At 44.9% G+C, this 27,322-nt stretch overlaps 1 protein-coding gene across 11 annotated transcripts in view; it reads left to right on the top strand.

Moving 5' to 3' along the window:
* DOCK9 (dedicator of cytokinesis 9) overlaps positions 1–27,322 on the top strand; it is a gene marked incomplete at both ends in the record, with an annotated part of 234,149 nt that overhangs the window by 60,591 nt on the left and 146,236 nt on the right. For 5 of the 11 annotated variants that reach the window (XM_084234763.1, XM_084234771.1, XM_084234769.1 and 2 more), the window contains one exon: positions 26,830–26,952. The exons of 3 other annotated variants lie outside the window; for them this stretch is intronic. In XM_084234763.1, the coding sequence (XP_084090889.1) occupies positions 26,830–26,952 (123 nt within the window). Of the gene's footprint in view, positions 1–26,814; positions 26,959–27,322 lie in introns of those variants that run through there. 3 more of the 11 variants (XM_084234765.1, XM_084234768.1, XM_084234764.1) reach the window with 2 other exon arrangements.

The following is a 27,322-nucleotide window of genomic DNA, read 5'->3' as shown; positions in this document are numbered from 1 at the left end:
CCCCTGTCCACTCAGCTCTGCTGTCATATTTTAAGGGTTTGTTTTTATCTTTGCTTTGTTTTTTATATACCACATAAGGGTGAAACCATCTTCTGACATTCTCCCTCTGACATTGCTTAATTAGCATCATCCCCTCCAGTTTGGAACATGCTGTCACAAACGGCAGGAATAGATCCCCTTCCCCAGGTGTTTAGGGGAGACTCCCGGAGCTGTGACGGGATTCCATGCCATGTGCTGAGCATGCAAAGTGGGAGAGTTGCTTAGTTATAGTCTTGATAGCAGTAGGACCCTGTCAACAGCTTCATGGGGACCAATAAAGAAGCAAACTGCTGAATGTCACAAAGGGAGAAAACAAACTTTCTTATTTTCAATTTCTCTCGCAACAGGTCGGGATAACAGCAATAATTTCTCTTATTTTAGATTAATGTTCAATCTTTTCCTTACTTCCTTAAAACATTAAAGTTTTTTGTGGTCTCCTGGGATATGATTTGCCACAAATCTTCCATGGGTCCTTCTCCTTTATGACCTTATAGAATCTTACCACACCACTGTAGACACCCCATGCTTAAGCAGTCGTGAGAAGCCTTCACACCATGAGAAGCCTTTGAATTATCATGTACATGTGTGACAGTCACCAGTTGAATATGTGCATTGTGCAAAGAGTACAGAGGTGAAGATGATGTGATCTCTGACTCATAAGAGCCTGCAGTGGTGCTTGTGCCTGTCTGTGTGTCTGCTTGAAGTGGGAGGCGGAGGAGGAAGGGGTAGATGTAGTATCGCCATGTACAATGCAAGAAGAGAGAAGAACAGCACAGCACCTGTCTGCTTGAGGCTGTGGGGGAAATAAAGGATGTACCTTCGTTACTTCAGGTCTCTCGTAATTGTTTCTGGCATTGTTGTAATTCTCGTGAGGTGTGAGGAAGCAGGCCTCTGCTCCACTGTCTTCTGGAACATTGCTTTGGTTGCAGGACCCGGGCTTTGGTAGGCTGTTTTCCATTTTCTTTCCAATATCCTTCTTAATGTTGACGAGTGGGTTTTGTTGTCTGTTTTGATCTCAACAATAAATTGGGCTGATGATTTCAAGGAACAGTCCTAGATCCATTTCCTGTGTCCTGAGATTGCTCTGTCGATGCTGCTTTTTGTGAGCTACTACAGGAGAGCAGTGCAGCTTCCCCCAGTGCCTTATGAAAAGTCCCCATCTGATTTTTACAACTACAGGCGGCGAACCAACATTGATGGCAGACACTGAGCAGGTTGTGTTCACTACATAGGTAACCACTGACTTAAATATTCTCAGATCAAACCTTCCAGAATTCCATCCATGTATAGATAGCACTGTTCACAAAAATATATAACACGTTGCATTCAGTTTCAACACAGAACTTTCGAGGGAATGTCAACTTGTAGTCCATTGCAGGGATTTGACATTTATTTAATAATGCTACCCATTATTCCAATTATTTTCTAAATATAAATGCAATAATTATTTTTGCATATGTACTTCACATATTTATCAAGTTGTTTTCTTTGCACAGTTTCTAGACCTGGAATAACTCTGGCAAAGTAGAATTGCTTTTTAAAGGATTTTGATAATATAACCAGATTTCTCTCCAATAAGATTAATTCCAGATTTAAAAAAAGTTGAAGGCAAGAAAGTTTGTTTTCTCTGCTTGTGAATTCAAGCAGGTTGCCTTCACCTTTGCTCTTTATGAAGCTGTTGGCAGAGTGATCTGCTGAACAGAAAAGTGTCATCCTTAACTTGCAGCATAATTGTACTGGGGTCCAATTAGCCTGATTTTGCCTCAACTTCCGGAAGCATGACCATTAACATTCTTAACTATCCCCAGAGAATCTGGAAATGTTCCACTCTTGGGACTGGAAAACATTTGTTTTTCAAGTTGATGTAGCTGTTTCATAGATATTAAGGAGGAAGGAGCAGTATAGACACTGAGTAGAAACAGATGAGTAAAGCTGTCGGCAGCTCATGTCCTACTCCTTAGGTATTGAAAGTAGTTGATTTGTGTAGTGAGAAGCAGTGACTTTTTTGCTTTTTAAAAGTAATGTTTATTATTTTTCATGTTTAGCATACATAACTATCATAAAAAATTTAGAGACTCCACAGAAGACATAAAGAGGAAAATAGTCATCAGCCATAAGCCCACAGCATAGAAATAATTACTGCCTAACATGTAGTGTATATTTTGTAATAGTTCCTTATGCAGCTGAAGTTGCCTTTTGCATAAAAATGCTATAATCATCCATAAGTAATCCCTGATGCCTTTTTCATTTTCTTATGACTGTTTTCTTTTGCCCATATCGTTCTACTAAGATATGATTTATTATGTGCATAATATCCCATAGTGATGGATGTACTGGAATTTATTCAAATGCTTCTCTTGTTAGGCATTTATAAATTAAGCTTATAGAAGACATCTTTATTCAAATCTCTATGGATGTAAAATTACTATTCATAGGCTAGATTCATAAGCATGAACTTGTTAAGGCAGGAATGAACTTTTGAAAGGCCCTTTAAGGCATATTGTTTTACGGCTGATGTCTGCTCTCAGTTACATTCCCAGAGCAGCGAACACTAGTCTTGTTTTATAAATGCCTCATTTTTGCCAGTTTGATAGTCAGAACCTATAACTTTCAAACTCCAAATCCTTTGTCATATTCATTTCAAATATTTCTCCCTCTTGTCATTTATGTTTTAATTTTGTCTTTTTCTTTGTAGTATTGTTTTATTACAAGTTTAACTGTATGGGATAATTATAATTATCTTTCGTCTGTGATTTCGTCTCTTTTATGCTTAGAAATAAAAAAACTAGAGAAGAAATTAGAAAATCTTATATCAGCTATTAATTAGTATTTTCTTTTGGAATTTGTTTGCTTGCTTATTTATTTACTATTTGACTCTTTCTTCCTATAAGCACCACCTGCCATGTTTAATAAAGTTTTATTGGACATAGCTGTACTACTTGCTGACATATGTGGTCTGTGCCTGCTTTCGCAGTGGCAAAGCTGAGTCATGACTGAGACCTGGATGGCTTCAAACAGTTACTAGCTGGCTTTTTACAGAAAGCTTGCTGAGCCCTGCTTTAGTTAATCTAGAATCTATTTGGATATATAGTTCAGTTTAAGCCCTAATTTGACCCTACCCTTACCCCTAACCCTCATTTTTCCCAGTCCCATTTGTTGGGACTTATTCCCAAACAGATTCCCTATTCATTGGTTTGTGACTGTGTCTTCACTGTATTTTTAAGTTCTTTTATACCCTAGGCATTGTTGTGGTACCATTTTATGTCCATTATAGAAGCAAAGTTCTTAGCCAGCTGTCAATATGATTGCAGTTTAGTAAAAATGGAAACAAGAAATATGGAGAAACATTAGTTCTACATTTTTAAGATAGAATAAGAAGGTCCTACTCACAAGTCCCTGAGTTAAGTCATCTGATAAAGCATATGGTAATGGTGAAGATCCAGGAGCCAGGGTTAGGGTTTGAGTATAGAATTAAGCATATTTGTAAACTTGCTTCTTTATAAAATAGCCTGTTGTAAAGCATTTTTAAGAGGACCCTCTGGTGCATTTGGATGAAAGCAAGACTCCAGGGTGGCAGCTGCATCCTCAAGTAACCTTGATATGAAGCTTCTATATTTCCAGTTTTTTGCTAATAAAAGAAGTTCTAGCAAAATATAAGCAGGAACACTACCATAGTTTCTGCATTATGAGAATAAATTCTAGTGTTTTTTTAATCTGTTATACCATTTAAAGATATTTAACTCCCCCCCCCCCCCCCCCCCGCCCACCATACCTACATTTTCTGTGTGTATGAAGGTTTGGCTCTGCATCTGTCTGTGTGACCAGGGGTATGTGTGTACATGTGCGTTTTTATCTTAATACTGTAATATTGAATAAAGGGGCACTTGGCTTTTTTCACGTCAACAGACAATCCAGGGCTTTATCCCAGGATGACTGTCAATAAACATCTGTTTCCCTGCCAAGGACAACCACATATCCTAGAAAACTGAAGTCTCTGTGACTATGGACCTAAACAGAGGGGCACAGAGCTGGCTGAGGCTGCTGGTTTTCTCATCTCTTCTGGAGCAGGTTCTGCCTTAATGGAGTCTCTGTGATAAAAGTCTGCTTGTAGAATTCTGAGATGTGGCTGTGGAGACAGTGTATGCTAAAGGTTTGCCCTTGATGTAAGTTGTGTTCCTTGTGTGTTTTCTAGATTTATGACATAGAAAAGAGTCAGCCTTACAGGTTACTCTTACTTCTTCATGCCTTTTTGTTGTTGAAGAGCAACAGGGAGAGCATCCTAAAGCGTTTTCCTTCTCATACCATTCCATAACACTATGTATTCTACGCACAACACTTCTGACACCAAGTGTGAAATTCCCCCCTCACATAAACAACCCAGAGTTGGTGCAAACCACACTGGCTAAGGGCTCAGTCCCAAGCTGCCCTCCCTCACTGCAGTTACCAGCCCTGGTGTCCCCTGTGCTTCCCACTGACCAGCTATAAATCAGGCCTTTCCATGACCCCCTTCTTGGGTTCAGTAACTTGCTAGATTGGCTCATGGAACTCCAGAAAGAACTTCAATTACTATTACAGGATGGCTAGAACGGATCTAGCCAGGAACAGCCAATAGAAGAGCTTCCTAGGACAGGTACAGGGAAGGGCTCCGAGCTTGCATACCCTCTCCCCGTGTACCGCCCTCCCTGTACCTCCACTGTCCATTGAGCGGGAAGCTCTGAGCCCCGTCCGGAAGGGCATTTATGGAGGTTCCATTTAATAGCAAGATTGATTAAACCACCGGCCTTTGGCTAGTCCCTCTGCCCTCCCAGAAGAGCTGATTTTGTTCTGGCTTCACACATGGTCCTACATCCTCCTAAGCTCTTCTGTCTGTTCACTCATTTATATGACAGCCCAGTGAGGTAGATACTCATGGCCTTTGTTTTTATTTTATACCTAGGGAACTGAGCATGAAAGTGAAAGGGAAATATTGTCTAAAACCCCAAGGCAGGTGAGTAGCTCAGCCAGGACGCAGGTCGCCAGCTCAGTGCTCTCAACTGGCATCCTTAGAGACCTGCTCACGTGCTAGCAAACGGTCAAGACAGGGCCTGGAACGTGCTAGAAATAAAGGAAACTCTGCAAGATGGGAAAGTGAGCAGAAGATGAAACAGATGAAGGGGGAGCCAATCAAGCTTGGATAGGGAAAAAAATTGCTGAATTTCACAAGCGATCCAGGGTGCCATGTGCCTCCCCCGGGGATGGGAAGGGTAAAGAGAAGGGGCTCTGTGCTGGGCTTGCTGGAGACGCTCACCCCCTGCAGGGCGGAGTGTGGGTGTGCATGGGGTGGACGAGGCTGCAAGGAAGGGCGAAGCGGCTCAGAGCTGGGCATGAGATGAGTCAGTCCTTTTTGAAGAGCTGCCCCGAGTGCCCAGCACCCTGTGTCCTACCCAGCCTGGAGCCCGTGGGGCATGTCAGTGTCATCCCTCTCCTGTCAGAATCCAAAATGGAGAGACTGGAGGCAGGAGGACCAGTTATGAAAGCTCTGAGACCCCAAACAAACTCTAATTGAGGGGGATGGAGAGGAAGGGCCAGACTGAAGGACTTGTTTTGGAGCTAGAGTTTATTCCACTGTTGCTGGCAGTGGGTGAAGGGAGCAGGAAACAGTGCAGCCCAGTCCTCTGACCTGGGAGGTGGTGATGTCATTATTCAAACATGGTCCAGAAGAGAAGGGCCAGCGAGCAGCGCTTAGTGGGGTGAGAAGAGAAGGGAGGAGAGAGCTCAGTTCACTTTTGGCCTTGCTAAGCTGGAGTGCCCCGCGAACCTCGGGTCAGGGGCTGATCCACCTTTGCCGGCCCTGCAGCTTTACAGTATGGAGTCCCTGTTTAAGAGGAGAGCCCATAGGCCACTACAAATACCCAGTGAGGTGCAGGACCTTGGGGGGAACCCCTGCAAGTGAGGGTCCTGAAGCTTAAGAAGCTTCTTTAACTTCTGGAGAGACTGCCCTGGCCTCTGAGGCTCCCTGAGGTCCATTTTTTTCACTGATCATGTTTGTGCTGTGTCTTTCTTGATATCAGGACCCTCCTCCGCCCCGGTTCCTCTCTCTCAGTGTAGACTGGCTAGCATCTGTCTAGACTGAGAGCTAGTCAGGACCAAGGGTTACCTTAATGGGCTCTAAGAAGAACCATACCAGGCGCTTTTGGCTTTCTGTAGAAAAAGTATGTTTTGCTTCCGCTGTTTTTCTAACACACAAGAGAAACCGAAAAATCTCCTTGTGTGGGTTGAGAGGTTTTTCACCTATGACCCCAGAAGGATAACACTGCAAAATGTACTCCGGCTGCTTGCATTATCAGCAGGAATTGGTGGCCACATATACAATGAACTTGACCTTTCCAACCTTTGCCATTGTGAATATTTTGGGGAGCTGTTATACCTACAGCCTCTGGCTTAGAACCAAACCTTTTAAATCACATTTATATGGTTTTCAAATAAGAGATTAAACATGTTTTCAAAACAGCCAGTAAGATAAGGTAGCACATTGAGATAATTACCCCAGTAACATGGTCACAGCCGATTCTGTAGCTGAGCATAGGAGTGTGGAAGAGAACCCAGATCGCTGCTTGGTCTGTGTCTTTGCCAGTTCAGCCTGAAATGCCCCTTCCTGCGAGGAGAGACTGCCCGATGCCACCAAGGGCCAGCTGGATGTGGGTAGCGTTTTTGTCCTCTCTTCCTTCTGCGTCTGGGCCTGTGAGACCCCCACTGCAGCACCTCATCCTGTGGGTGCTGCCCACCCCCTCTCTTCCCCTGCCTCCCACCCCCCCATCGTCCATCTCTGTGTGAATGATCTCAGCTAGATGTTAGGCTTTTATCTGATTAACACATTCACACCGTGGTATAAATAGCTAACAGAATTATATCTGCCAAAGGGTATTTGCATTTTGGAAGGGAGTTTGCTAACTAAGGGTGGCCCTGGAGGTGATTAGGAAGATTTGGGGGGAGTTTGGCATTCATTTCCAGACTGCAGAGGAAGGGAGTCTCTGCCAGGGAGTCTGCCAGTGACTTGGGACTTCAGTTTTGGTGACAGGAGAATGTTTTCATTTCACGTTTCTTTCTTTCCCTGGTAGGTAACAAGTGTTCTGTCTGTAATCACCTAGAGGGCTTTTCAAAGGGAGAGGGCATAAGTGTTTTTTGTGGTGGTCTTTTCAGATGTATCTTGCCACTTGCGAAACACTCCAGCATTTCTCTCAAGCTCTGAGACAGATGAGCTTGGGCAGTGAGCACCTGGCTTTGGAAAGGTCGCCTCCTGCTCCTGGGACCTGAAAACGCCTGTAGTTTGCATCACCACTGGCCTAAGACCCTGGGACCTTAGGAAGAATGGGCTCTGCTGTGTTGCTTTCTCCCTCAAATCCAGGCCCAGCTGAGTTCTCAGGTTTGTGTCTAGACTCAAGTACTGCCTCTGAAGAAGGAGACAGTCCCGAGAAGGACTAGGAAAAGGACCAATTCATAGCTGGAAGGCGGGAGCCTCTTCTACGTATGTTCTCCCAAAGCCTCAGGCTGACTGGACCATCCTGCATTGATCCAGTCTGGTTTGGGGTCTCTGGTGGGACATTGAAAGTAGCAGCACCCCAATGTTTTAGTCACTCCTTAAAAGTGGACACCAGTGCCTTATTTTTGGTTTCCCTTTTTCACTGACTATAGTAGGATTTCACCAGTTCTTTGCCAGGTGAAGAAATGGCGGTGCCTGGATGGTTTCTGGGAACTTGGACATGGGAAAGTCAATGCTGAATTTCCGTTTTCACTTTTGCCCGTGGACTGCACTGTCTCTTAGACCAGGCTGTTGTGTTACAGAAGGATGCGGGCTGCCGTCCAGGTCAGACTCTCTCGTGACCAGTTTTGTAAAACAAGTGGAAACCCTGATAATTTCTGCAGATGCGTGTTTATCTGAAAAACTCTGGGCACTGTCCAAGGGAAAAGAGGCAGGGATGGTCTCAATTTTAAAAACATTTTGAACTACACCAGAACTTTTAAAGCCTTCTCCACTTAGATAGTTGCAAATCACTGTCGGTTTAAAAACATTAAAAAACAGAAAGAAAGAAAGTGAGGATACATTTTAGGACTGTTTATGTTGTCTCTCCTGCGAGACATGCAGGGCTCGGCAGTTAGAGGATCAGGAGGCAGATGGCCTTGAAAGAAGCCAGAGAGTTCATCATGTAAGAATTCCATCTATTGGGAAGTGAATGAAAAGGAAAACAAAACTATTTTAGCTTCTTTTTTTTGTTTTGTTTTTGTTTATACATGCACCGTACAGTCAGAAGCGCGGGAGGGCGAGAGAATTCACCAGAGCCAGAGCGGGGAGCAGAGCAGGCAGAAGGACCAAAGTACACTGCTGAGGGGAGCAGCGGGCGGCAGGAGAGGTCTGCGCGCCATGTGGGACCCTCCTCCGGTGGCCGGAGAGCAGCCGGGGATCGAACCAGCGCCGCAGAGGCTGCGGGCAGCTTCGCAACCCAGCGCTCAACCGCTGCGCCACCGGGGAGGCCCTTTAGCTTCTTTTTTTAATTAAAAAAGAGTCACTATGTTATTTTCTCCTGGGCCACCTTCCGGGGGGTGTGTGTGCACGTGTTCACATGTGTTCACACCTTTATTTGTGCACGCATGCATGTGTGTGCTTGTGTATCATGTGGTTGTGCATACACATGCATGCATGTGTCAGTATGTATCTGTGGGAATGTATGTGCATGTGCGTTCTTTTACATGCAGCTCCTAGGAAGCTTGTTCTGGGTCCCTCACCACCCTCGCAGTATTTGAACAACAGTTTTAATTAACTAAAGAACTTGGAACTGCCACACTAGGTTTTGAGAGGCTATTTAGGCCATTTATTTTCAAAATAAACAACACATGAACTTCAAGTGCCCGGGACGCTGACTTTGGTTTAGGTCTTTTCATCACAAAAATGAAAGGGGAAGGGCCTCCCTGGTGGTGCAGGCGGTTGAGCGCAGCGCTGTGAAGCTGTCCACAGCCTCTGCAGCGCCGCTTCAATCCCTGCTGGCCTCGGAGCAACCCCTATGGCGAGCAGACCTCTCCTGTCTTGCCCGCTGCTCCCCTCAGCAGTGAATTTCAGTCTGCCTGTTCTGTTCCCCGCTGTCTCTGGTGAATACTCTCACCCTCCCACGACTCTGGCCTGTACCCCAGCTTTTGCATAAATAAAAAATAAGTCTTTAAAAAAAAAATGAAAGGGGGAGCAGATGTGAGTCTGTGACTTCCTCCTGCCCAGGTCGTGGTTACAGGCTTTCTGTAGCCGCCCTGAGACTCTGAACTTGCTTCTCCTTCCCCCTTACTCTCCCTACCCCGGACATCGTGACTGTCTTCCTCCACCTCTCACTCACTGAGTATGGGGAGTGGCAAGCTAATGTTGACAGTGGCCCTAAGGGAAACATCGGGAGACACATCTGGTTGCTCACATCCTTCAGCAAGGTGGCGTGGCCTCGGATGGTCCAGGGGGCTGTCTGTTGGCCCCGTCTCCTTTCTGCACGAGCATTTGGCAGTGTTACGTTGGAGATTCAGCAGGTAGCAGGTGACGCCTTTAGTGGCTGTGCTTGCTGTGCTGCTGGAGGAGGACTGAGAGGAGCGCCACTGGGTGGGGGATGAGCAGGTTGGTCTAGATGGAGGCGGTGCCACCCCGACTGGCCCCTGGAAGCATGGCTGTCCCCCTCGATGGGTTGTGCCAAGTTCTTGGTCTGAAACGCTTCTAGTATTTTGACAGCTTGACTAGGGACTCTGCCTGCGTGATTTGGATGGACACCGAGGCCAGGAGCTCTTGTAAGTGCCCTCAAGTGCCTTACTCACAAAATTGGTGACAGTTTCTTTCCATTTGTCTGCCTGCACTGGTGCGCCCCCGGCATGGGGGTGGGGGTGCTTCCTGCCTTCAGGGCCTTTCGTTTCATTTAGTGAGCGCAGAGGTGTGTGTGCGCCCTGGACCTTGTCATAGCTGAGTCTCTTTTCTCTGTGACGGTCCTCTCACCCCTGCCCCAGGGCTCCGCTGTGCAGCCAGGTCCTGTTGTCTTCCCAGACCCACTCACAGAGGGCCAGCTAGCATGGAGAAGGGTCTGCTTGGGGCTGGGTGTAACGTAACGCTCACCACTTTTCAGGGAAATTCCAGGGCTTTCCAGCACATCTTGGGGAGGTTGATTGACCTCTGTTTCCATCTGAGAAACTGCTCAGGGCTTTAGTAAAGAGGATTCTGGGGCTTTAGCAGGGGTGTGTCTAGTCTGCTGCTGGTGGCCTGAGCTACGCAAACCCCTTCCAACCAGGAGGTGAGAAAGCAGCAGGCTTCCCACAGCATGTTTTCTGTTCTGTAACCAGAATGCACAAAAGTGGGAGCATCTGTGCTGACGAGCTGTGAACCAGCGATGGGCAGAAGTAGGGGAGGGAAATTCCCAGGGAGAAACAGTGGAGGTGAGCACAGCTACCTGGGAAGTAGTCTGTGGGCGGAGAGCAGCCTGCAATGGAGATGATTTAGACGTGAGCAGTAACCCCTCTGACAGGGTGGTGCCGGGTTGCTCGGGCTGAGCACCACTGACATTTTAGGCTGGATGGTTCTTTGCTGTGGGGACTACCTTGTGCACCAGAGGATGTTTAGTGGCATTCCTGGCCTCAACCCACTAGATGCCAGTAGCAGCTCCAGGTACTGCCGAGAGTCCCCGGGAGGAGGGCAGAATCACCCTGGTTGAGAACCACTAGCCTAGAACAGCCGATGCCTCAGGTCAGGGCCCTCATCTCGGCAGGCAGAGCGGGGTGCCCTTAAGTGTCGGAGTTCCCATCCCAGAAGATGGTGTGTGTGCCGGCTTCCTGCCACTAGCCCTTCACCCGCAGCAGCATTTCATTCTAGATTTTTCTGAGGTACATGAAGTCCAGTTCATGAAAAAGAAAAAACATCTTTCAAGCATCAATCTAATTCTTTATTATTCTTAGCCATCGGAAACCCGCCTTTGCACCCATTGATGCCTGTGAATGTTTCTTTGCTTCCTTCCCACCTCCCAGGTGCTGGTCTTCAGGTCATGACAACACTTTTGTGTGCTGTGCAGAAATGAGAAAAAAAGGGTGATGGAGTGATTGGCTTGATCTCTTAAAAATTTAAATTTTTTTTGAAAGAGTTATTTATTTATGCATACAAGAACTGGGGTACATACATGCCAGAGATGGGGGGGGGGGTGAGAGGACTCACCAGAGACAGAGTGGGGAACAGACAGGCAGACTGACTGAAATTCACTGCTGAGGGGAGCAGCAAGCGAGGAGAGGTTGCTCCCTGACCAGCCGGAGATTGAACTTGTGCTGCAGAGGCTGAAGATTGCTTCATAGTGCGGTGCTTAACCCCTTGCACCACCAGGGAGGCCCTAAAAATTTAAAATCTTAAGAAAATTCTAGGATTGCCATTCCTATTTTCTTTTCTTTTTTTTTTTTTATACAATACCAGATATAATTGGGACTTTCAAATGATTTAAAACATACCCCCATATCTCTCAGTCAATAAAAAGTAATATAAAACTTAAATATATTTACGTGTAATTACACACTCCATTATCCTAAGTACCCCACTGTAGATGCCACAATAGGTTCATTAGTCATAGTGAACATTTTTTATATTCATGGATTTCTCCAGATATATGATGTTAATACAGTAGTCACTAGGCATTAAGCACTTGAAATGTAGCTAATCTTGTGAAATAAGATAAAAATGTAAAATCTGCCATTCCTATTTTCAAGTCCTTTGGCATGTGTGTGTTTTGATAGCCTTTATAAACAATGGTAGTGGCTGCTGGTTTTTTTTGTTTTGTTTTGTATTTTAGTATTATTACTTGGCAAAATAAAGGTTGGAAACCTATAATAGTGCTATAAAAATAGTGCTACAAAACCTAGAAAAATAAACTGATACTATATGTGAAACTTCTGTGGCAAAGTCATATGTATCAAAGTATCTCCTCCTGTTGCAACCGAGTAAGCTGTTTCTCTGAGAATAATGCCATGGTTTTTTCTTCTTTGGGTAAAGTCATGTTATTCCCTAAGCTTATTTGGCGTAAGCAAATTTCATGTAATATTCATCTAATCCTAACTACCCAGAGAGAAAACATTTAATAGTCTTTTTTTAAACAATTCATTTCAATAACCTTTTTCCCCTCAAAGAGATCACAAAGGGGTTGTTAGATTTCCATGTGGAGTAAAGAATATATTTAGCAGAAACAAAACTTTGCCTCTTAGCATTTTTAGAAAGCAAACCACTTACGAAAGCCTTCTCCCAGCACCCACCTGGGCCAGGACACAGAGCTTGCCTGTTTCACCACCTTGAGCCCAGCGATCTGTGCCCAACATTTAGCTGTTGTGATGTCCGTCTGTGTGAACGCCGGGGCCAGGGCTGGGCATGTGGTATAGTCATAAATAAGGCTATGATTTCCTGGAATATTGTCCATGGTGACCTTAGAGGTTATCTCTCCTTAACCTACCATAGTCCATCTGTCTTCCTTTCTTCTTCCTGGTGTTGGCCTGTTCTGGTTGCTTCTCTCCGAGACAATTAGCCATTCCTATCTCGCCATGCTGAGAAGTGCCCTGGTTAAAATAATGGACACTCTTGGCATGTAAATGATGTGTCTTTTCCCAGGAACACATTATTTTTTAATTTCTACAGCTGAACTTGCAAAGATTTATGAAGAGCAGATGGAAGGAAATGTTAGCCTGCTCGTGGACACACACACCTGAGGAACAGTGTAACTTCTGCACAAAGACACAGTGGTTGTGTGCAGGTACCTTGTCTCTCCGGTCCCTGAATGAGTTGATGGTAAATGGGTAGTTGATCCCAGAAAAGTGATTCTGGAGTCTCAAACTTGGCCCATAGAGATCAAATTACTCTGTTTTCCCCAGGAATTTTGAAGGCGGTTGAAGTTGAACAGATAATCCTGTTTGCTTGGGGGAATCCTTCTTATTACTATAAATACTGTGGAAAGGAAAGACCTGCTTTCAAGTTTTCATTGAGCAGGTAGGGCTTTAGCGCCTGACTTCGGGGTATAAGTCTACCTTTCTGACTTTCTCTCCCTGAATCCTTTCCTGGCCCCTGGAGAGCTTCTTCACCCAAAGACTTGCTGTCCCCCAAACACACCGTGCTCTCCAGCCCCCCACTGTCTATATATGTCGAGTCTTTCCTCCAACACCTCTTGTTCTGTCTGCTGCTTGACGAACTCTCAGGGCTGTGCACCTCAGGGTGCTGGTCCCCAGAGGAACAGCATCTGCAGCAACTGGGGCTTGTGAGAGGGGCAGATTCTCACTCTTTGTGGACCTCTCATATCGCAGGTATTGGGGAACAGAGCCCCTCAGCAGCTCAGAGGACAGATTGGGGGGACCTGGTGCCTGGCGGGGGCCAACATTCACAGCTGCCTCCCTTACTATGTCATCCTAGAGAGGGTCCTAGAGGGCCCAGCAGTTGTGTGGTTACGAGCTCTCTGAGTGATTCAGACTTGATGTTGTTCGAGAACCACCCAGTGTGGATACCGTTCATTGGTGCCTCATTTCTGAGACTTGTCTTGACGGTCCCCGAGCAGCGAGCACTCCCTTCTATTGATGCACCTTTATAGTGTATTAATGAGTCAAGACAGGCTGGCTGCTATCACCAAAGGGTGGCGATTGAACATGGCATGTGTCCATTTCATACCCGTGATGAGATCCTGCAGGGAACACATTGTGTGGTCTTCCACATGATTCTGGAATCTGGTGTCCTTCCATCCGGGGCCTCCTGGGAGCCTCCTTTGGAGTCTCTGCTTTCGGCAGATTCACAAAGAGAGCGCAAACCCGGATGGTTACATTTTCCTTGATTTATAACTGCATCCAGACTTTGCTGCCCCTCTTTCTTTATTCCTTTGGCCAGAACCCACTCACAGTTTTGTTTTTTTTAAAATTTTAAAAAAAATTTTACTTTTTTTAAAATTTTACTTTATTATTATTTTTTTAATTTTATGTATTTTTTACATCATTTTTCATTTTTGTACAATGTATGCGTTTTCAACTTGGTTATAGTCCCCATACAATTTACAATTCCCACTTGCCTTGTTTTGATCCTATTCCCTCCACTGCTTTGACCCAACTGTCGAGATTAGGAAATGTGGTCTTTCTTTCTGCCCAGGGAGACAGGATTGGGAACATCTAGCCTAGCACCATCCATAAAAACAGCACCAGCCACAAACCCAATTTTTCTCTAGAAGCTGCATACAAAAAAAGTAAAAAGAAACAGATGAAATTAATTTTATTAATATATTTAATTTAACCCGGTATATTCAAAGTGTCATTCAAGTGTAATCAATGAAAAAATCATGAGTAAGATCTTTACATCTTTTTCATACAAAGTCGTGGACACCCAACATGTGTCTCACATACGGAGCATCATGTTCCATGACCCCAGGTGCCAGCAACACAGCACTTGCCATTCCCTGCCACACATGGTGTTGAGATGACTTGTTTGTGTGTTGCTTGCCTCAGCTGTTGCTGAGCGAGTGTGACCTGAATCAACTCCTCATGAATGAATTAGTAAGCAAATATGGGAGCTCATTCCCCTGGGCACTTTTGACAACGTTGGTGAAAATTGCCTATGATGTTTTCTTTTGTGGTAAGTGCTGGGTCACACAGGTATGACCCTGTGAACGCTGGCCCTCATGCATCACCAAGTGGCAGAAAGGTTGAGCTGAAAAGAACTTGACCACCAGGTCCGAGGGTGTCATTTGACCAACATGTGTCCCCTAGACAAGTGGAGACTTGGAGGTGGTACATCTGCTCCCTCGACTGGGATCAGTCAATCCTTTTAGTTGATTTAATTCTGTTGCAATCTGTATGAAAGTCCCGTGTTTCTCCTCAAATGAATGAACATGTATTGTCCTAGACACTGCAGCGTCTATGTGACACATATATTGTCTATATATCGCAGCGAGATGTGACAAAAATTGTTTAATTTAAATTTTATTTTACTGGATTTTCTGCAAATTTTAAATCAGGGAATAGGAAAGGTTGTGGAAGTTATTTCTATTCAAAAGGAAAATAATAGTACATTAAGCCTGTCATATGGGATAAGGATTTTTTTTTTCCTTAATCATTGGCCTAATTGCAGTGCATTGTGGAGGATGCACATGGAGGATGTAACTTTGGCATCTTATTCCTCTTATGGGGGAGAAAGGAAATCCTTAGAAGTGCACATTGCCTTTCTCTAAACAGATTGCTTCATTGCTTTGTTGCTAGAGACCATATGACAAATTTGAACTTGAACAAGAGCTTGTAACTCAGCTGGGAAAAAAGTGTTTGTGAAGGAATTCTAGGCACTGAAGTCCTAGGGGTGCTTCTGTCCTGTGTTCTCTGTAGGAAAGTCTGCTAACTCCGCAACTGCCCAGTTCACAACAGCATTAAAAATACGCGCGAGAACCCGTAGTGCTTTTGTTACTATAGGGCCTTTATAGTTAGCTTGAAATGGCAAGACGAGGTGGGGAAAAGGAGTCAGGACATGTGTGGAGAGTGATTCTGGTTGATGAACCCACCCCGAAGTTGTATGTCTATGGTCCAGAAAGTCCAGCTGCTTAGAAAGAAATTAATCATTCATGAGTGGAGAACTGTTCTGAAGGCGTTTTCAGGGTGAGGTGTGTCTTCTATTCAGTGCAGGATGGTAAACATTTAGCCTGCTCCCTCCACCCTCCTCTCTCAGCCAGAGGCAGTCACCTGTGTCACACCTGTGCTGACATTTCTGCCCGATGGCCTCCTCGTTTCATGAATTTAACTGAACCCATTCGTGTTTCCTTGTGGGATCTGTGTTTAAACATCACGGGCTTCCTCCTGTGTCTTTTAAGTTAATAAAGTCATGACTCTCAGACACTGATGGGGAAAGCCTGCAGATAGGTATCACCTGGGTTGCTGTTAAGACTAAAGCTCAAGACGAAGTCAGACAGGTTCTGGGGGTGCTTGGTTTTGGGGGTCCTGCCATCTGTATGGTACTAAGGTGTGCAGCCATATGATGCATTAAGGAGGCGAGGAACATTCCAGATTGATGGACAGCATTTCTGGAGGCATGAAGGTGAGGTGGGAGGAGCCAGTAGTCAGTGTTCTGTGTGTGTAAGGTGCAGGTAGGGAGGCTCCTGAGGGTCTGCGTGCCGTGTGAGCCACCAGCAGTGACGTGGAGACTGTGGGGGTTGTCATCACAGCCCAGCACAGGGAGAACCTGCCGTGTCTTAGGAGCAGGCTCTCCAGGTTATACTGATTGTTTCTTTCTTTGTCCCACTGGGGAATTAAGGGCAGAGGAATGTCTGTCCTTGCTCTCATCTTGCCCCTTCCTCACTCTGTTCCATACTCAGAACCAGTAGGAGGTTTCCCTGTGGATGAACAATGATATAAAATAAAAAAAGGGAGGTGCCACAGAGTGAGGCTTTTGGTCCTTTGCCCATGTCACCTCCTTGTCACTCAGTCTTCGAAGCAAGAAGAAGATATGTTGAGCTTGACTTTAAATCCTTCAAGTTGTGGGTGATTTCTAAAGATCTGGTCACTAGTAGACCAGTTTTAAAAATAGATGTTGATTTATATCTTTATGTTCATGATAGTAAAGGGAACCTCTTATTAATCTATTTAAAGTCATTTTGCCATTGTGACAACTCTGCGACCTTGGATTAATTCCCTGACTTTTGTGCCTCAGTTTCCTCATCTGTAAAATGAAAGTATGTGTTGCAGGGCTGCTGGGGGAAGAAATAAACTGTTTATCACAGTGTTCAGCACAGAGTAAGCTGAACAGAGCAGGCTTGGAACCTGAGGCCAAAAAAAAGAAAAATATCAGTAATATTGGTCTTATTTTTATTTCAAGCTTTGATTTATCATGGTTCTTTTTTTTGGTGTAAATTTTGATTTTTATTTGAGCATTTTATTACATTTTATTTATCTTGATTACTGAGTTTTTAAAAAAGATTTATTTATTTATGCATACAAGAATTGGGATATAGGCCAGATGTGTGGTGGTGAGAAGATTCACCAGAGACAGAGCGGGGAACAAAACAGGCGGATTTACTGAAATACACTGCTGAGGGGAGCAGCGGGCCAAGCAGGAGAGGTCTACTGCACCATGTGGGTAGCTCCCTGGCCGGCTAAGGATTGAACTCATGCTGCAGTGGCTGTGGTCAGCTTCATAGGTTGCGTCTTAACCCCTTGTGCTACCAGGGAGGTCTGATTACTGAGTTTTTAATGCTCTCTTAAATTCTGAATTGAATGTCTCCCTCACTTTCCCCCAGCCAGTCGCAGGGGTAGGTACTATAGAAGCATTTGCTAGTTTTGAAGATTATTTTTAAAAAATGTCCCAAATAGTAGTAAGTGATCTTAAATGTTTAAAAACATGTTTAATTTAAAGTAGTTCATGCATTGTAAGGAAAGTCTGAAAAAAAAAAAGTAAGTAGAAAGAAGGGAAAATAAAAGACTGAGTCATTCAAATACAGCCACTATTTACACATTTCAGTTTTTATTTCCTGTTATCTTCCATTCTAAGATTTGCAGGTCTGAGAAAATTCTCATATTTTCTTTGTGGCTCCTCTGAGGAGATATTTGCTCAAAGATGAAATTGTGTCTGAAATAAAACTTAACATAATACAATCTATTAATTACCAGGTTTAAGATTAATTTTAGAACAAAGCTCCAAAGTCTAGTAATTATGTGAATTTTGGGTAAATTACTTAATTTATAAGAATACCAGCTTCTGTAACAAAAAAGCCTATTGATAGTGTCATTACTAAATTAAATGATAACATAAGTTGAGTGCTGAGCACATAGTAGGGCTTGGGAAATGCTTTCTTCCCACCTCTGCCATACCTTAGGCTATTCATTTTCTTCCCTTTCCTCCCCTTCTGTGTTGAAATTCTTGTTTGACAGGTCCAATAAAATAATTATTGACTTATAGAGTTGGGTCTTGGCACAGAGTAAGTGCCTGCAGAATTCCTTGGTGTTTTTTTTGTAACGTTGGAAGCTGTGTACACTTGGCATTAGTTTATCCTGCTGTTTTTAAATCTACAGAGTCATTTTAAAACCTGGCATGCTTCCCCTTCCCCACCCCCCCCCACCCCCAAAAAATAAAAAAGACTTGGCTCCTCTTTGCGGAAGGACCAGTGGAATATTTGTGGCCTCTGATGTTCCAGTTTTAAGAGCCTGTTTAAACATCACCTTCTCTTTTTTATCCACAATTTTCTTGCAAGAGTTTTTCTCTTGTTGGAGAGGAGAAAGCTGAGTCCATTATGTTGCATGCATGAGACTTAGAAATGTAACAGAAGTGACATTAAACTGTTGACTTTAGTAAAGGACCAAAGGTGGCTATAGCTCTGTCACCACCACTATTACCACCACACATCATCATCACCGCTGATACGATCATCACCATCTTCAACACCACTACCACCATCATCACCCCTGCCCCCAACATTATCATCACCATCACTGCATCCATCACCATCATCACCATTCACTTTCACCACCACCAGTATCATCATCACTTTCTAAGTTAGGTGACTGTGTGTGTTTTGATTTGGTAGCGAGGAGAAGGGAAATTCTGATGACCTTCACTCTCCCCAACTGCTGTGTATCTTCAGCTCTGGTCACTTTATTTGTAGGTTCTCTGTAAGCAAAATTCATTAAGTACATATTTTCACAAGGCTTAGAGAGGAAAGTTTGACTTGGCAAGTTGTGTTGTCCGGGAATAATGTTTGAATCCTCAACACTGTTCTGTTTTTGCTTTTTTTTTTATTTTTTGATTATGACTCCCTGGCAGTCTCTTTCACATAGGAAACCAGTCACAATGAGCTGGGAAGAGAGGTGGAAGGCCTCACTTGGGCTGCAGGATGAAAAAGATGCATCATCTTTGCTGCTGATGAGTTTATCTTATGGAAGGGATATAACCTACAGCTTCTCAATAGAGGGGACTTCCCAGTTATTGCCAGGAACTCCTGTTATTGCAAATGATCATTGTCTTAATGCAAATTAAGTGAAGCAGAAGCGCTAGGGGAGACTCCAGAAGACTTGACCCCTACAGCCTGGGGGTGTTTTCCTCTTTGCAGAAATAGGTGCTCAGCCTCTGCCTGGAGGCCCATTCTCTTCCCCTCCTCTTTGTTAGTAGCTGATGGTCAGGAGTGTCAGAGGCTGTGACCCTGTGGGTCTCTATCATCTGTGAATCACGGTGGCCTCAAGGCCTCCTAGACCTAAAGGCCTAGTGTCCCTTTGAGGGACTTAGACTTGCTTTAGTAAATTTAACCTACACAAGACTTTACAAAATGGATAAATGTGGAGGGTGGTTATTTGTTTTTTTGTTAAGTTGCCTTTGGAGGTGGATTGGGGGAAGAGTGGAGGGGAACACCAAGTCCTGACCACCAGATCACCTGGGAATTGGAAGCATGAAGGAGTGGACATCTGACGTCCGGTTATGATGCAGCGATGCACTTCATCTAGAAAGGAGAACGTCAATGCTTTAAAAAACGTTTTTTCTCACCAAGCATACACCCTCTGACCTCAGCAGCTGTCATGGAGTGAGGAAAGTGAGAAAATTCTACTGCTGTGAACTTCTGTGAGGCTTGGTGATAAGTCAAGACAAGGGGAGCCATTTTTATCATTCATTCTATAAGAAACCCTTTATGATTGCCTACTGTGTACACAGAACCCCCATATACACACAGATAACCCCACAAACACACAGTTAGACAGCCCCACAGCCCCCCCCACATACATACACAGACACACACAGACACCACCACATCCCACATACAGACAGCCCCATAGCCCCCCCACACCCACACCCATACAGACACCCTCACATCTCTCTCCCCCACATCCACACACACAACCCCATAGCCTCTCCCCCTACATATATACACAGATACCCCCACATTTTCCCCCACACAGATACACATAGATACCCCCACATCCCCCCCACAGATACACATGGATACCCACACAGCTCCCTCTCCCAGTTACATACAGAAACACAGAGACAGTCCCACATTTTCCCTGTACAGACACACAGAGACACCCCTTGCCCGCCACAGACACACAGGCAGTGCCCCCCGCAACACCCCATGCTGATAACTTTGGTCAAGGTTGAGGTAACTGACTTTGGTAACCCTGGCCAGGAGCTTCATTTCCTGAGAAAACCCCAGCACACTGTTTTCCTTGGCTTTGTAAATTTCCATCTCTAAAATAAACTGGCATGGGGCCTCCCTGGTGGTGCATGGGGTTAAGCACCGCTCTGTGAAGCAATCCACAGCCTCTGCAGCATGAGTTTGATCCCCGGCCGGCCAGGGAACAACCCACATGGCGCAGCAGACCTCTTCTGTCTCGCCCTCTACTCCCCTCAGCAGTGTATTTCAGTCAGTCTGTCTGTTCTGTTCCCTGCTCCATCTCTGGTGAATCCTCTCACCCCCCACACCTCTGGCCTGTACCCCAGCTCTTGTATGCATAAATAAATAAATCCTTAAAAAAATAAAATAAACTGGCAGAATGATTATTGGGATCAAAATAAATTGATAGTTCACAGCAGAAATAATCGGTGTCCAGAGTGTAAGAGCTCTCTACCCAGATGCAGGGCCCCGACCCTTCTGTAAGTTTATTCAGGAAATGTTTTTTTTGAGCCCCTGCGCTGTCGTAGGAGCAGAGCTGGGAGTTGAGCCCTCATGGGAACAGGCAACCATCTCCTCCCTCAAAGAGCTTCGGCTTTCTGGTGGGGTTAGACAGGCCAAAACCAAACCAAACCAAAAAAACAGAATCTAGAGTGCCAGGTGGTGATAGAAACTCTAGGAAAATGGAAGCAGGAAAAGGGGTGTCACGGGTGGGGGTGGATGTCTTCACTGAGGCAAGAAGCTTCTCGATTATTCCTGGCCTTGGGAATGAACCAGGTCCATCTGGGACTATGGTGGTGGACATTATGGCTCCTGTGTCCAGACCCCGGTCCTCCAGACCGGGGAGCTGGGACTCTGAACGGTGAGGACGTTGTCCTGAAGTCACAAGCCATGGAGGGCCTCCCCTTGGGGCCTCACCTGCAAGCCTGTAGGGCGGCCCCTGCCTCTCTTGTGCTTCCCCACTCCCCATGCCCACCCCCCTCTCCCCAGAGCTGTGCAGAGTGCAGCCTGCCCACACCTCCCTCACCCATAGAACAGCCTCTCCTTCTGGGATCTGGGCAGAAACACATTCACTTTTTATCTTTCAAGTTTTTCTTTTGTGGATAGTAGGACAACGTGATTTTGAAATGTTTGCCATTTGCATTTGGTTCGTTTTTTCCCAAATATCATCTGTAAGGGACATTCTAAGAGTCAATGTTATAGCCATGGAGAACTGGAGAGATCTTTTGCTGTAAGCCCTCCTTTCACAGGTGAAGTTTGGGGAGCCCAGAGAGGTAGAGTGACTTTTCTAACACCACACAGCAGTTGTGAGATCGAGCGGGTGGGGGTGGGGGGCCGCTAAAACTGAGCATGAGCTTCTTCTCTCCCACTAGCCCTCAGAGTCATTTATTTGTGACTATAGAAAGTGATTGTGTTTTTGAAGAAAACTTGCAAAACAAAAGGGCTTAGAGGAAAAAAGTTTCAGTCCTAGCCTCGCATACCAGGGGGCATTAGCCGGCACATTTGGTTCTAGTTTATTTTTCAGTCTGGGGTGTGCACTTGTGGCCATTTTCTCAGTGTCTTCAACAAGCAATTTTTATTGGTTCCCCTATTTTCCCTGTCTTGGAAATGTGATCTTGGCCTCAGGTTGTCCCTCAGGCATCAGTCCCTGCAGTGACCACCGCTGACTTGGGCATCTGTCCCCAGCGTGTGGGCTGCAGGTGTTGACGCTGCTGTCGCCTCTGAGGCTTTGTCGGCTTAACTGGTGCTGGTGTTTAAATGGTTGGCAGCTCCACTTAAGGGGAATTTGAACAGCGCGAGGGAGTGCTGTGAGCCCAAGGCTTGGCTGCCTCTCCTGCTGCTCCCTCTGGACCGCAGCTTCCTTGTTCTGTGGAAGGAGAATCTTCCCCTGATCCCTTCTGTACTCAGAAAATCACACACACAAAGTCTTGCAGGTTATTTTAGAGGGTTCATGGACCTCCTTCTTTTCCTGAAAGAAAAGCCTTGGATTTCAGGCTAAGAAACACTAAACGGTGACCCCGTCTTCCATTTCTGTAGTTATTGGATTAACCTCTAATGACATAAATAATTGAGGCGAGCCTCACACTGTATCATTTTTGATATTCACTCTTGTATGAGTTCATATCTGTTGTAGACAGTGATCCTTGTCCTCCCTGCTCCTCCACCTGCCTGGCTTCTGGGCACTGTCACCCTCCTGGCTTACCCCTTGGTGCCCTGTATCTATTTCTCTAATCTTGTCCTGTTCTCTGTTTTGCTGCTTCCACCGACCCTGTTTTTGTTTTTCTCCAAAGGGCAGGTCATTTTCCTGACACCTCTTCTTTCCTTTGGCCCGTAAGCTGGCCGGTAACAATTCACTGGAAAATCTGCAGTCACTTGTTCCTTTTCACAATTTTTCTTGATTTTTACTATTGCTTCAAATTTTCCCATAACAAGAGAAAAGGGATGACTACGAAGTATGTGTGTCATACTTTATGTATTTAAATAAACTTCATGAAGTATATATGCCTCAAAGGCATGTATACATACGTGTATCTGCATGTATATAATTTAAAGCCTGCTCTAAAAAAAGAAATATGTATAAACACATATAGTCTTTAAAGTTAACATTGTATTTTACTGTCTTTCTAAGACCCTAATAAGAAGAGTAAAAAAAATGCCATTAAGTTGAGATGATTAATATTTATTCTTTGTACAGTTCCTTATCTATTCCTTATATAGTTATTAACTACAGCAACAGGCGGTTTCAAACTTTATAGAATTCTTGTCTAAAAACAAGTTTATTGACAGTTGCTAAAGGTTCAGTTGTACAGTTTCCAAATCAACCATTGTCTTAAAACATCTCCAGCAAGTTTTGCAGCTGGGAAAAGGGAACATTTTAATTATTTGTAAATGGTCCACTGAGTTTCAGGTTTTGAACAGTTTATACACTCTGCTTTCATATGGTTCACTTACAAATGAAAAGCTTTGTGGATTTTTACAACCACTGCCTTTTACTGATGACCCATGACACAAAACTGCCGTAAGCATTGAGGTCAGCCAGAGTGTTTTCAGTGCTCAGTACCTGAGACATCAGACACTCGAGTGTTTAGGACGCAGCCCCTGCCTTCATGGTCGACATTCCCACCATAGAGTACAGCTTGTACAAAGTTAGTCAAAGGTAGACTCTGAAAAGCTCTGAGAAGTCAGTAAAAAGCATGTCCAGAGAGTTAACAGAAGAGGAGCTGAGTAGTTTTGGCTGGGAGAATCAAGGAAGTTTTACAGAAAAGATGGCATTGAAACTGGGTTTTGAGGCATGTGTAGGAGTCCTTTGGGTGAGAGACGTCTTCAGTTTCTTGCTTTTCAGAATGTGATGCAGTTTCATCTTGGGTGGGAAGGTGAGGATTTCAGAGTTTTAAAGTTAGCCTGTTCTATTGTAAAAATAATCCTTGGAAAATTTCTTAGATTTTCTGTAAACTTTTCATGTGTGGCCAATCTGTGTTACCATTTGCATGCATACTAAAATCTGAGAAGCGAAACCCCAAATCAGTAGGATTCATTCCATCCTACTTCAGAAGTGTTCCTGCTTTCCCACGGGTTTTACTCTATTCTGTTGTAACAGTAAAATTGTGTACCCTTATTACATGCTAACAGATGTGTTTTTTCCTGTAAGAGTTAATTTTAAGCACGTTAGTGTGAAGGAACTGAGGTTTCTAGATAGTAGGAGCTCAATAAACGCTTGTGGATTTGAATCCAGAGGTCCAATGTATACCTTGTTCTCTGCAGTGTTCTCAAGGGAAGCTTCCCCACCTACCTCCTTCCTCCTAAGAGGCATTTCCTCTTGTGGCTTCACTGAGCAGATGTCATTCTCCTTCCTCAGACACCCATCTGATGACTCCCTCAGAGAAACCACATCCTATTTGGAGGTTTATGTTCGGAAGTTGAACCTATACCATGTGCCCACTGAGCTGCAGACTTCTGAAGGCCTAAGAGCCCCTAGAACAAGGGCATTTAAGTTGCTTAGATGTAGCGGGAACTGACAACAATCTCTCCACCCCTCTAGGCCCTGAGAATTTCCTCCTTCCATCATTAGACTAGCTGACTGTCTTGCTCTCAGAATCTCTTTCCTTTGTCCATGATTTAAGTGGTGGCAAGATGGTGGTGAGAAACAGCTCAGGGAATTATGCGGTGTCTCCTGTAAACATGTTGGGAACCATGATGAGTGCATCAGTCTGTGCCCTTTTATGTCAGTCTCTGCTGAGGGATTAAAAAAAAAACTCATTTGCCTCTCAGCTTGGTGTGTTTTCCCTTTTTTGATGATCTGAATTATGGAACTGATCATGTCAGTCTGCCTTTCTGTACTGGCTCCCTGAAAGCTCTGAGCCTGCCCAAATTTGGAATCACAAAGAGGGAAGAACAATTGATTTTAAGTTGCCAAAGCAGTTGGTGGAATTGTCACTTTAGCTCACACGGCATGAAGTCCTGAACTTAGGACTAAAGTTAATTTCTTTAGATTTGGATAATAGCAGCTACAACAGTAATAGTAGCTACCATTAAATGAACATCTACTATGTGCCAGGCACGGTTTCATGCTGTTTTCAACTCTTCACCAAATTACCTTGATGGGATTAAACTCACACGCTGCTGTTATCTTTAACTGCTGATTAGTAGCTTTTACACATTTGTGGTTTTTAGCAGTTTGCATAGTTGGAATAGACAACTGGCTTGGCTTAGTATGGTGCCTAAGAGTGTATACACTGGATGCATGATGCTCCTGCTTGCTGTGTGACCAGTCATGCATACATAACCTCTCTGGGCATCGTTTTCCTTATCTGTAAAATAGGGGTAACCATGTTACCTGCTTCATAGGGTCATTATAAAGATTAAATAATTGCAGGGTTTTGGGGTACTTAGAACATTCATTAAATAACCATTTAAGTTCTTTCTCATTACTTAGAGGATGTCAGGTTGTTTTGACCCAACAAATAGGGTAATATTTCTCTCCTTAAAGTCTGGAATGTCTGTATTCAGGAGGCCAAAAAATTAATTAAAAAAAAATATTCAACATAGCTTTCAATAAGAGAGACGCAGGTTCTTTACAGCTTTACAAAGATAGATTCTTTAAAATCATAAATCTCATTTTTCAGGTATTCAGGTTTGGTAGGTGAGTTGTATTTACCCCAAAAGATGATCTGAGTTTGGGAAATTGGGCAATTAAACACAGTTAATATAGAAACTACTCATTTTTACTTCATGGATTCGTGGAAGCCTTGTAACTCAATGCACAGTGACATCCAGCCTCAGAAGGATCCTGGTGTTTGAGTGACAGTGGCTGAGCTCAGCTGTGGCTGTGGAGTGGCCTCGAAGGGCCCCTTGGGAAGAAGGTGGCATCCTTGAGCCTCTCTGCCTTGCAGAGCTCACCCAGCCCCTTCCTTGCTTTGCCTGGAAAAGGGGACTTGTGACTTGGACCTTTATCTTAAGAACAGTTTATGTATTTCCCTGGGTGGTACATCACGTGCACTTATTGTTTCTAAGGGACGTGCACTTCCACGTTTACTCACCACCACTGCTGCCTCTGTTTTCGGTAACCAGATCCTCCCTGGTGTCAAGGAAATGCATAGTGTAACTGATAGGGGAAGGGAGTGCTGCAGCTCCCAGGAAGTGCAGAAGAATGTTTCATCCCATGTCCTTTGAAAGTAAATTTCTTAATACCTGTTCCTTTTTCCAAAGAGATGATTTTTAAATTACTTAAGGATTCGTCCACCATTAATATAAGGAAATAATAAAAATAGCAGGCCTTTGGGAAAACATATTTTGGGGGCTGTGGCCATTAGACTATAGGGTGGCGACTCAGCTACTTCACTGGGCTGTTGTGTAAATCTCTATTAATTACATTCATCTAAAATTGATGGCATCTAATTTCGCTTGCTTTTCACATGCTCTGACAGCCCTCGAAGGGAGAGACACTGTTTTTACTCTGACTCTCTGGGTGCTTAGTTCTGGGTTCATTACCTACTGGTACCTATGCACCTGCTGATAATTTAAACTGCAGTTCTGTTTAATAATAAAAGCATCTACCACAACCCATGAAATCTATGAAAATGCTGGATGACCTGGTCTTTCCCGCATAAAATAGATAAATTAAGTTTTGGGCCCCCTGCAGGGAGCAGCTCTCCTGCCTGCTTCTCCTCCCTGCTTTGCTCATCAGCCAGGCATTTGGTGTTTAGTCATAACGCGGAGGAAAGCATCCAGAAACTCAGAGTTTTGGAACAGCCAGATCACCCAGCTGTCTCCGGAGCTCCTGGGGTTTCAGCTTTGAAATCTTCTGGAGGACCCAACTGTGGCCTGAGCGCCGCCGCGTTTGAGTCGGTGCCCTGGCCCACGCCTGGGCCCCGACACAATGAGGCGCTCTTTATCACAGAGGCAGGACGCTGTGCATTGTGCAGCTGGGGGGTTGTTTTCCTCCAGTGGCCGGTGGGAACCTCCCATTTCCCGAGCTGTAGTAACACCCCTGGAGGCTGGCCTAGCCGGCCTGCCCACCCCCGCGGCCGGCTCTGCAGACCCGGCCGGCCCGCTGTGACCACTTGCTCCTGGGCCGCCGTCCCTCCCGCCTCGGGCCACGGGCATGCGGGCGCCTGGCACGGCCAGGGACTCGCAGCTGTTCCAGTCGCGGACTTTCTGAGCCACGTCTTAGCCCAGAATGCAGGCTGACAAATGCAGGACAAGTAGCAGAAGCATCAAGAAGGAGCTGGTGATCGAGTCCCCGCTGCAGTACAAGGATGCAGCGCAGGGAGAGGTGGAAGCAGAGAGCCCCGCGGTGCAGGTGCTGGTGAGCATCCCGGCGGGAGGGGAGGGCACCGCTGGCTCCTGGGGCAGCCACCCTGTCCTCGTGCAAGGGCTGAGCGCCTCTCCCTTGATAGATTTTGAAACTTGCTCTGCCTGTCTCTTGCAAGCGCTCAGCTCTCCCTGAAGATTGACCTGCTCTCACCTTGATTAATCTTGGTCAGAAACAGGCTGACATTCTGTGGGCGAAGGTGGTTTCCAGGAGGCTTTTTTTGCATAAAACAACTTTGTATTGTGCAAAATCTGGCCCCACCTAGATGCTCTGTGGCCTGATGTAAACCCACTTTTTCATTGAGGTTCTTTGCAAAATTAAAACCTTTTTACATTTATTATTCATGTTGCTGTGGGGA

Source organism: Talpa europaea (genome assembly GCF_964194135.1).
Source record: "Talpa europaea genome assembly, chromosome: 6".
Classification (NCBI taxonomy): Eukaryota; Metazoa; Chordata; class Mammalia; order Eulipotyphla; family Talpidae; genus Talpa; species Talpa europaea.
This window is presented reverse-complemented; position numbering and strand designations above follow the sequence as displayed.